The sequence below is a fragment of the Teleopsis dalmanni genome, chromosome 2 (genome assembly GCF_002237135.1).
Source record: "Teleopsis dalmanni isolate 2A chromosome 2, ASM223713v2, whole genome shotgun sequence".
Lineage (NCBI taxonomy): Eukaryota > Metazoa > Arthropoda > Insecta > Diptera > Diopsidae > Teleopsis > Teleopsis dalmanni.
In genome coordinates this window covers 21,534,093-21,545,869 of record NC_051847.1, presented here as the reverse complement: position 1 = coordinate 21,545,869, position 11,777 = coordinate 21,534,093, and the positions used below count along the sequence as shown (strand labels likewise).

The 11,777-nt window shown below is 30.2% G+C and overlaps 2 protein-coding genes across 2 annotated transcripts in view; both read left to right on the top strand.

Moving 5' to 3' along the window:
* The window catches only part of LOC119674092 (uncharacterized threonine-rich GPI-anchored glycoprotein PJ4664.02-like), a 19,599-nt gene extending 14,080 nt beyond the window's left edge, over positions 1-5,519 (top strand). The window contains exon 3 of the mRNA XM_038085217.1: positions 4,717-5,519. Within this exon, the coding sequence (XP_037941145.1) occupies positions 4,717-5,519 (803 nt within the window). The remainder of the gene's footprint in view (positions 1-4,716) is intronic.
* A 695-nt stretch (positions 5,520-6,214) lies between these two features.
* LOC119677631 (growth factor receptor-bound protein 2-like) lies at positions 6,215-7,983 on the top strand. Its single transcript, XM_038089065.1, has 4 exons — positions 6,215-6,314; positions 6,402-6,521; positions 6,609-6,774; positions 7,527-7,983. Exons 1-4 carry the CDS (start codon positions 6,226-6,228, stop codon positions 7,698-7,700), a joined length of 549 nt encoding a protein of 182 aa, XP_037944993.1. The 5' UTR covers positions 6,215-6,225; the 3' UTR covers positions 7,701-7,983.
* Positions 7,984-11,777: the final 3,794 nt, after the last annotated feature.

Below are 11,777 nucleotides of genomic sequence, written 5' to 3'. Positions count from 1 at the left end.
AAATTCGACACCCCCACAATCAAAGCGAAATTTTGAAATAACTTAAAATTCATGTCGGGAAATAAATTCAAATATTTTATAATTGTTGTTACGCATTGTTGCCCAATGCAAAAATATTCGTAATATTTATAAATAAAAATTTAAAATAGATATATGTACTTACTATATATTCATACCTAGATATATGCCCTAAAATATAAGACGTTATCAAAAAGTAAAGAAAAATTTTTAAATCTTTACATTATATCTTGCTCGTTAAGTCGTGTCTTTTTTTATGTACTGGTTGCACTGCCAGTAGTATACATATTAGGTATGTTCCACGAGCTGCACAAAGCAGAACTCAAGTAAAGTACAAACTTAGAACGTAACACAAATAAAGTGCCAAATTTCGCTCTTTACACAGATTATCATGAAACAACTTTGTGTAAAATCTGGTGAGAACACCAATGTCGCGGAAATAAACAATACAAAAATTTAAATTCAAACAAAAACAGCTGATTCAAACATCAACACAAATTTTACTTGAAATAAAATGTACAATTAAAGTCTATGTAGAATTTTCAAATTTCGACAGGGATGTTACGCTCTCTCAGATGCTCAAAATTCACTCGAATATTTGCTGGTGGAACGCACTTGTGTATACACAGTGTTACTCAAACTTACTACGAGTAGCTCGTGGAACAGATCTATTAACTATCCGCTATAAATGATGCTTATGGCATTTTCGAATGGTAAATCTGGATTTAATCTAGATTTACTACCGATCTGTCACATTTTATTGCCCATCAAACATTTTTAAAATAATCTAAAGTTTTTGTAGAAGTGTTACTAGACATTTATATCTTTCATAAAGGCATTTATCGAATCAAATCATACTTTATTTGTCAAGTCCTATTAAACAGCTGTTTATTTCAGCTTAATCTTGCTACTCTGGTAAAATATCTAGAGTGTTATAAATTAATCTCGATTGTTATACAATTTGCTCGAGATTTACCAATCGAAAATAAAAATTGTAATAAAAGCGAATCTCGATTAACAAAGCTACTCAAGATTTACCAATTGAAAACGGTATTAATTTAGAGAATTTTTGTAATTTTTATTTAAATTTAAGTAAACTACTAATGTTTAAACTAATGTTTAAGAATAAATGGTGACGACGTTATGCCATAACCTCGAATTAGTTAATGAATAGTAAAACGCTTTCAAAAAGGTCAAAGAAGAGATAATCATAAAATCATAAAAGAAGAGATAAAATTTTTTACGACGACGATATGCCATAATCCCGAGTTAAGGAATACTACAACGCTTTCCAGAAACCGAGAACATATTGAAGATGGCATAAAATCTGTCATAACCCCGAGTTAATAAATGGTAAAATCCTTCCGGAAAGGTCGAGAAAATATTAATGATAAATTAAAGCCTTTTTACTTAACCTTAACTTTATAATACTTTATATATATCATATTCTTGAACTTATGGATGGTAAGATTTTCCCAGGAAGGTCAAGAAAACATTGAACATTCATCTATAATAAAACATAGGAAAAAATTGTTCAGATTGTGCTTGCATATTGAAAAATGACCATTAGATAGTTTACTGAAGAAACGAGTGGCAGTACCATTTGTAATTAAACTTTTTGCCTATCCAATAGTTCTTGATGAAACCTTACAACACTGTAATGCGGCAATCACGCTATGCTTCTGATATGATAGAGTAGGTTGGAGTGGCGGCCTTGTATTGAAGAAAGCTCACTCAGGCTCAAATTATGACCCATTGTAGCTCATATGATATGACAGTCTATGTTTATTTTTCTATTTTATATTCTATTTGTATAGTCTAAAACCTGTTTACCACTAAATATAATAAAATCGGTTATCAATTAACTACTGCCTTGAACACAATAACGCTCTAGAACTACTGTGTATAATAGTGATTTGATTACAGAATAGTTGAGGGTTGAGAAATCCAAATGATTATTATCGAGCGTATCCGTCTGAATAAGAGGGAGAAGCAGAAGCGAAAATGAGACAGGCGAAAGAGACACTACGCCCAGGCAGCTGGAATGGGTCTCAATATGGGTATTATTTAACTGACTACATATATTGGAATTCTGACTGCCCTAAACGCTTGCAGAATAGTTGCGGGTTGAGAAATCCAAATGATTATTACAGAATTCACTTAAACTAACACTTAAATCATCAATCTTTAAAAGTGTTACTCTATTAACTGCTCTGGATCCGCTTAACATATTAATTGACATAATTTATTTGTGATCTAATCATTTAATGAATATATTTAAGGTGCTTTTCGAATGTGTCATATTCACATTTTAGTTGGATATTTATTATGAAATATTATAAAATGAAACTATTCTGTTTAACTGTGGCTTACCCTTCTGACTTTGTGGATATCTGAGAAGCTAAGTTACGTTTCATTATAGGTAAAACTCATTAAACATGCTGTTTGAATTACTCTATAAATAGATTTATATGAATATATGGTATGTACAGTCGTCTGTGTAAAATTAAACCATTTATCTTGGTGTACACACTCTACTTGATTGAATTGACTACTTTATCTGTATTAAATTACGTATTTAAATTGATTTTTCATTATTACAAGTCCAAAACAACATCATTTACTTTACGTCAGACGTTAATTTGATTGATTGTATTCAATCATTCAATTTAATTGCTTTCTTTTCTATAATCTTTTTCTTTTTGGTTTATGTATCTATTATGACTAACATTTTTTCCTTGGTGTATGCAAACATGAGCATTAAATTTTATTTAAGTTAAAATAGATAAGAAAAAAATCTTTAAAATATTTATCACGTATGAAGTAAATATTTAAATAATTTGTGTTATTGACTTTATTTATTTATGTGACGCACATGTTGATTTTATTTAGTTTAATTTAGTAATTGTTTAGCTTTCGAATATTAAAAAAATATAAAAACTAGAAAAAATGCGATATAAAAACTTCTGAGATTTTTTTATTTTTTACTGTTATGACTCGGAAGAATTTCATCGCATTTGCATTTTGCAAAATAATTCAAAATATATAATCACGTCCCAGACCAGTTTTATTTAATATTATTTACTTTGTGCCGCATTTGAATTATCACAGAAAAAAGAAGAACTTCTCTGGCAAGAGATAACCTCTCAGGTCAAGTACTTCATTGTTTCAGATTTACAATATGGATTATTTAATAAATTGAGTGAATGAACTTTATTGTTAAGTTATGGAAATTTCTTCAAATTTATCTTAACAACTTTATTAATAAAATAATTATTTTTAAATTTTTATAAACTTATCAGAGCAGCTATTACATATATCTTTAATTTTTTTTTTTATATAATTTTGATAATAATGAAAATCTTACTTGCTTTTCTTCATACAACTGCTAATTCTGCGAATATTATATATATATAATGCATTGTATAATGCAGAAAAACTATATTATTAAATTCAATCTTTAAAGATTAGAAAAAAAATATTAATCTGTGATTTATAATTCAATTTGAATATATGCTTGCACATTATAATACCTTGTTGTTGTAACAAGCATATATATGTTATTTCTCTTAACGACCTAACTATGCATATCAGTGACCAGTTCGCATGGGTACCTGAACGCAGGAACATCTCAAGCAACTGCAGAGCAGAAGAAACTACCAAGGCAGGCACTCTGCCCTCTGACTTTAAGTACTACTACTATTATTCACTCCCCCAATGGAGCATAGAGTCTTAATAATTTTTTTTAAGCTGACTCTATTTGGTGCTTCTCTATAGATGTCGTTCCATGTATATCGTGCTTCAGCTAGCTCACTTTCGACCGTTCTTCTCCATGTTGACCGTTCTGGCGTATTAGGTCTTCTGCTGCCTTGACATTAGTTTTCAGATATTAGTATTCCACTTGTAATGGCCAAACGGTCTATCAAACAGAAATATCTAAGCAGAGCTAAACGACCCGACAGAGCTATTATCCTGCAAAACTAGAGACTTGGTCAAGTTGCTAGGGTAGTCAGACTCCCGTTTTGTTTCGTATGTTGTTCCACTATTCTTAGATAAAGCTGGTTAAGATAGGTTTTCCCCGTGTGGTGGCGGGATAAGAATACCACCTCAGTAGATCTCTGCTTGTCGTAAAAGGCGACTAAAAGAGAAAACGCACAGGTCAAAGTAAAGTATTTACGAATCCTGGTAAGTCGTGAGGGCGCACAGGTCGAAGTAGCTTGCTACGATTCCTGATAAGTCGATCCATATGCTAGCAGACTAAGTCTATACTCCAGGGAGTTAGGCGGGTGTCTACGCACATCTGCTAAGTTGACCAGCCTTCGGGAAGTGCGACTATCCATCAGGTCAACTGTTAAGTGATAAGTACGGTCATGTCTCTGTTTATCGTTTGACGCAGATAGTCGTGCGGGGGTGAAGGAAAACACCTTTTAGTGAATGATTACAGGGAATGAATGTGTAAATAGGTGAAATGTGTCTATCAGAAATTAAACCCCTCAAACTAAGGTGGAACAGCTACGCCTTTAGCTTGACTGCTGGGGTAGAAGCAGTCTTAGTAGCGAACTCGGGATACCTGGCGACCTCCTGTTTTAAACAGCCTTACCTGTGCAATGCGAAGCTCTCCGCAGGTGGACATATTTCTCTTCGCAACTCGTGGGAACAAAATTAACTCTAATGAAATTTTAATAAACTTTAAACAAGACAAAGTGGTTGACACTGATAAGGTGGACAATGAGGCCTCAAAGGCCGAGCTGATAACCTTAGCTTTAAATACCACGACGCATCACAGTCATGTTACCAATGAAATGGTGGACGAAGAAGCCCCGCAAGAGGCTGAGCCGTTAACCACAACAGTTGGAAACGTGACAATGACTGATCTCGACTTAGCCGAGCGTATCCGTCTGAATAAGAGGGAGAAGCAGAAGCGAAAAAGAGAAAGACGAAAGAGGTCCTACGCCCAGGTAGCTGGGATGGATCTCAATATGGGTGTCATCGATTCAAGAGTCGAAGGACCTCTTGGCGAAAAACACTTAGTTGCTTTCAAAGCATCTTTGTTGAACGCCGTGGACTCCCTAGATAATGAAATAGGTGACATAGGGTTTATTGGCAACGCTCGCCTTAAGAATGGTTACATTACCATTAAATGTAAAAACCAACAATCCAAGGCATGGCTAATCAGCACGGTAACTAAGCTGGAAGGCCTTTGGCCAGAAGCTAAGCTGACGGCTGATACGCTAACATCGTTGCTCAATGAGAAGAGAATATTGATCTTTGTCTACGACTCTACCGTGGGCAAAGAAAGTATTCTCAGCAGGCTGCAGAAGCAAAACAGCTGTATTAAAGATACTTCGAAATGGAGGATCATTAACTCCAGCAAGTTTGGTGATGCAAGTAATGCTGGCGTCATGCTCACAGTGTGGTGCCCTAAAGAAGACGCTGAGGCGATTAAGACCGCAGGAGCCATGCTCAACTGTGGTCTAGATCAGGCCGAAGTGAAGTTCTGAAGGTATACACGGTGGACATGAAGACGCATCTGGTATGGGACTAATGGATCTATGTAGTCCGTTAGGGCGGCGGGTGGGCCCATACCAGAAAACACTAAAGGTTGTACAACTGAATATTCATCACATCAAGAGCCCTGGATTGTTCAAAACCTAATAAAGGGATTTGCTGCATCAGCTGCCACGCTGTTCTTTCCACAGACAGCTGGAAAAATAATGACACGCATAATGGTAAGAAAGAGGATAGACTGCATTCAATTGCCTCATCTATGCAAACCAGATCTTTGTATGGTAAGAGAAGGTAGCATCGACCTATATGCCATACGACTCTATTGAAATATATCCCAGTCAGGAGGTAATCAGACTGATGGAGTATTGCAGAACGAAAAGGTTAAAAATCGTCATGGGATGCGATGCGAACGGACACACATTGTGTGAGATAGCAGCGATAATTCAAATTTATCTTTAGCTTTAACTCCATAACGACATCCGAGAATCGATGTCGAAAAAGGACCCAAGTCGCTTTGTGATCTACTTCGGCGGTGCTATTCTGCTAAAAATTGAATTACGAAATGGTGTTTTAAAAATTAATACTTAAGTCTTATATAATCTATTACTCATTGCATATATAATGTAATAATAATAATGTAATAATATTTGTGGTCTTCTTAAATTAATGAACTCGGTTTTTGTTTTGTAGATATTAAACATGGAAGATGACTCAAATTGGTACCGCGCTGAATTAGATGGCAAGGAAGGCCTTATCCCTAGTAATTATATAGAAATGAAAAATCATGAGTAAGTTCAAATATAAAATATATAATTATTATTCATTTTAATAATATTTAAAAGAAATGAAATGCTAACTCATGTTTTATTTAACAGCTGGTACTATGGTAGAATAACACGTGCTGATGCGGAAAAACTCCTCTCCAACAAACATGAAGGTGCATTTTTAATTCGTATAAGTGAATCAAGTCCTGGTGATTTTTCATTATCTGTCAAGTAAGTTTATTAATATGTTATATATTCTTCTCTTATACGAGTACATAATTATTTTCGAAATTGTTAATTATTTATTCCACTTTATAGATGTCCTGACGGTGTTCAGCATTTTAAAGTTTTACGTGACGCACAGGGTAAATTCTTCCTTTGGGTGGTTAAGTTTAATTCCTTAAATGAATTAGTTGAATATCATCGAACGGCAAGCGTATCGCGATCACAAGATGTTAAATTAAGAGATATGATACCAGAGGAGGTAATTATATTAAGTATATAGAATAATAATTTTGGGTGTATGTACATTAAGATGGTACATACCATAAATTCCAGGAACTTGTTCTGAAAATTGAAAACACAAGTTTATTCTTGATAATCGTTTAAGAATATGTTGTCCCACACTTTGTAAGGATGTCATATCATTGTGTCTCGCAGAGTTGCGGGATCCATATTTGAGCTACAAAGGTCGCAATAGGATGTCCTATTGTTTTGTATGTGCTCAATAAGGTTTCTGTCTTTACCCTATGAGCAACCAAAAGAACGGTCTTTGGTCGTCTGTACTTCCGCACGGGGAGGTACGTAGATCTTAGCTCAATCACTGAATAATCATGAAGCTTATAGGCAAAACATAAATTAGTCAATGAGATGGGTGGGACCCTATAGTACTCCCAGCTATCAAAGAGTAAAAGTGCCCAGTTGCGCTGACTCGAAAAAAAGGATCAACATACAAGATGGTGAGATCTTTCCACCTGGGCCTACACTCATTTTAATGTTTTTCAGCAACCCTATTTTGCAAAATGCTCAGACTAAAACTTAATTTTATAGGCACTATTTCTTGGTAAAATTTACTCTCAGTACACCATTGAATTGTGTATATATATATTTTTTATATTTTATATTTTTTATATTTAACATTCTTTTAAAAAAATAATGTCCTATTAGGATATAAAAAATTTCTAATGTCTTACTCTGTTTTGTTACCAACTAACATACTTTTATCAACATTTACAGATGCTCGTACAAGCATTATATGATTTTGTGCCACAAGAATCCGGCGAATTGGACTTTAGACGCGGCGATGTCATCACCGTCACAGATCGTTCTGACGAGAATTGGTGGAATGGCGAGATTGGCAATCGAAAAGGCATATTCCCAGCAACCTATGTAACGCCATATCATTCATAATAAACTTCAGTGGGGGGATAACGATATTATATCAACAACTAAACAAAAACAACACAAATTTAAATACACACAAAATGCGTTTATATACAATACAACTACACATACAACACATCCACACATAAACTCACCATTATTGCCACCAACACCAACTACGTAAAAATTCAAAAAAAGAGAAAGAAACCAATTTGATTATGTTGGCGAGAGAGAAAGAACAACAATGAATGCAAAAACAAAATCAAATAACTTTTAAATGCATTTTAACGTTTTGCAACTAAATTTAAAATTATATGTATAATTACTATTAATTAAAAAAAAAACAAAAAAACAATGTTTACTTTAATACAAAACACATGATTAATAATTATAAATTATAAAAATATATTTTTAATATTTTAAAAATTTTTTACATATTTTTTGTGTTTGCTAATTAATAATTATTAAACAATGTCAAAATAAAATTTATAATTTTTTCTTTTCATATAAAAGAGAGATTTTTTTTAATATTGAAGAACTAAACATAAATTTTGTAATAATTAATTAAGAAAACAAAAAAAAAATATTGTAATAATTTTATACGTTTAACCCTAACATATGAAAAAGAAATCAGCAACTAATTTACACACATACAATATATATATATAGTATTTAAAATAATTATAAAAATATTTAAAATAATTAAAACTATTGTAGTTTTTAAAGTGTAAAACCTTTTTGTGGGTCTAAATATAGTTTGTCTCAGAAAGGTGTTTACAATACAAATTTGGTTTAAATATTAAAGATAAGATGATCACTTAATTTTTGACCACTTTATTTGATTTTAATTCATATAACTTTTCTAAGACAAACTATATACATTTAAAATTGACATACTAGTTTTTATATACATATTTTATTTTATAAAAATGCAAATAGTTTATAAAATAGAAATAAATGTAAACTTATGAGTGGCCATACACTAAGCTGGATGGAGGATTAGTAGATTTGTTCAAGTTGCAGTGCAGTAAAGTTAAACGTCATTGCCAATGAAATATATAACGATGCTTCCTTGCTAGCCACAATTAATATACAGGATATTATTTATAAATTTCTGTTTAAAATATTATTAATACTTTTCGTTTGTTTAAAGCATGTTATGTGTACTGAAGACGCTATTTTCTTAATTTTCGTAAATATATAATATATAAGATTTATAAAAATTTAAATTATAATTGTTAAGAAACAATAATAGAAAAAAATGTCATAAATGATTTTGAACTGTTAAAAATTTTTAAATTTTATTTAATGTTTAATTAAATATTTAGAAGCGTACAAATTTAAAAAATGTGTCAAATAAATTAAGAACATAAATTTGCATATTTTAAATCTAATGTGTTAATTAAGTTCGCCTATATACTGCTAATATAAAAAGAATATTTAATTTTAAAATTAATAAATAAATACTATTAACAAAATCTTTATAAAATTAAGCTTTTTAAATTATAAGTTAATACATTGAATATTATTTATATTGTTTGAAGCTTCGCGCAATTTTCAAGTCCAAATGTAATATGTTAGTGCTCGTGCATCTTGTTCGAGAACAGTACACCAATCGAAGATGTTCGAATACTATATTGTGTTAAAGCAGTTTTTATTATACGTTTATTTTCGAACATTTGAAGTGTTTAATCCAAATATTCGAAATGGTGTATTTTCAAACTGTGCGAATATCGTAATATTCGTACACAATTATATTACAATGCCTTGAAACACTATTATATATTAAAAAATAAATATGTAAAATAACTTTATTTAATAATTAAAATTATACTAAATTTTATTTAAAAAATATGTCAAAGTTAATATATTTTTAAAATTTGTTTATTTCAATTTTTAATCGATTAATTTACTTAACATTAAGAATTTAGCGCTTTCACTACACATTCTATAATTTCAATTTTGTGAATATATTATAAATATATACAAATACATATATTTATAATTAAAACTTTAAGACACGAACACTGCAAAATATCGTAAAATCATTCAAATAAAACTTAAAGGTAAAATCTAAAAAAAAAAATTAATAATAAATTGACAAACGCAATTTTTATAGTGTATTGAAAAATCATTTAAAATAACTAAATTAAACAGTAAATATTTATAGAGCTTATTTGCTAATAAATTTTTACCGTGTTAATTCAAATATATTATATATTTTATTACGTTTATTAGTTATATTTTAATTTTATATATAAAATATTGTTTTTTTTTCTTGCTCTTATGTTTATGATTAAATAAAAGAAAATTTTTTAAATATATATATTATGTTATAATGTAAAGTTAATTCGATGTACATTTTAAGCAAATTTTTGTGCTATTTTTTAATATTATTTTTATGTTTTCATATATATTTTATGTTTAATTATAATTAATAATAAATCATATAATTTAAAGACGAATTATGAAACGAACTGCAATTAACATAAAAGCAACAAATTCAATATCTGCACAATTTTTTTCCTATAATTCATATTTAATTTTTTTTTTGATTTTATTCGATTTTTATTTTATATATATATATACTAAGTAAATAAATATGTAATAAAAAATAAAAAGAAATTTTTATAATTTGCATAAAATTGATATGTTTATATATTGCCTTGATATAAAAAATAATTATAATTACAATAAATTTTTTTCAAATAAAATATTTAATATTTTAAAAATATTGTTTCTTTTATAAAAATTCTGTGATTCTGAGACGAGTAATTCTAGTGATTGTACTCGAAATGTACACTAATACGAATTCGTACTTATGAGATTAGAGTCCATAGTGCATAGTGTTTGTACAAATATATTATAATAAGAATTCGGGCTCAAAGCTATATTGGAAGTGGATTTGTGTAGATAGGAATATAAATGAAATTCACTGTAATAAGAATGCAAAACTAGATCCATAATTTACCGTTCCATATCCCAAACAACCCTTTAGTCCATTCATATTTTCTTTTTACAGATCTCCACAGGCTGTAAAAACCACAAATCCATATTATGAGAAGAGCTACTTTAAAAATATATATCCTCTAGCATCGCATATGCGCACCATTCTAAGGGTCTTAAAAAAGCAGCACCTAGAAAATAAGACAAAATAGCTTGGAAAATGAGGGGCCGAGATTGGACAGTATAATACATAATGTAAAATTTTAGTGAACGGCTATAATAATGTCCGAAAAAAATTATTCTTTAGTATATCTGTCCCTTGGCATAACACTGGCTACAGCATTGATGCTTACTGGATTTACGGTAGCATTTTTAAAATATATAATAGAGAATTTTGTTCAGCACCTCGTGTACCTGAAATCTTATGCTTTCCTATCTAATCTGCTAAAATCTGTTGAACTACATCTCAAAGCAATAGCCAGAAATATAATTCGAGGATGGAGGAGATGTTTTAATTTATTAAATGAATATACATTTGTACAAATATAGTTTTCCAATTTATTTCATAGGTAGAATTCAGTCACCTGAAATCCGCTTCTCCTCTGTCCCATAAAAAACACATCTCCTTTTATTTATAATTGTAAATACTATATAAAATTCACGTTTTGATTCAAGCATTCACCCATTCAAAATCTGAAAACAAAATTATCCAATTTCGGTTATCTAATACATTCCTTTGGCTATTATTTTTATTTAATTTAACAAAAAGAATCTACTACATATTCTCATATAATCTATATAGCTAAAATCGTGGTATTATGTCAACCCTCAAAATAAACATTTCCATTTTTATTTAGGTACTCAATATATTTTTACTTATATTATTTATTGTGTTATGAATTACCGAATATTGAGTTAACGAGGTGTTAGATCTGATGAAGTGTTTTAAAATTTAGAGATAAATAGTTGTAGAAGTACCTTAACACCACTTATATTTCAATTTGCAATTATAGACGCATTAACACATTTTTGTATAACGCATTTTTGACGCATTTGTACACATTTTGTAATAAAAATGACACTCAGGACTGATTAAACAATCGTAACTTAAGTTTCAGCACTAACTTAAGTTATCCTTAAGTTATTAACTAACTTAAG

Coding starts and splice junctions, on each gene's coding strand:
- LOC119677631 (XM_038089065.1), top strand. CDS start 6,226: ATGGAAGATGACTCAAATTGGTACCGCGCTGAATTAGATGGCAAGGAA. Junction 6,315..6,401: donor ATAGAAATGAAAAATCATGA/GTAAGTTCAAAT, acceptor TTTATTTAACAG/CTGGTACTATGGTAGAATAA. Junction 6,775..7,526: donor GAGATATGATACCAGAGGAG/GTAATTATATTA, acceptor CAACATTTACAG/ATGCTCGTACAAGCATTATA.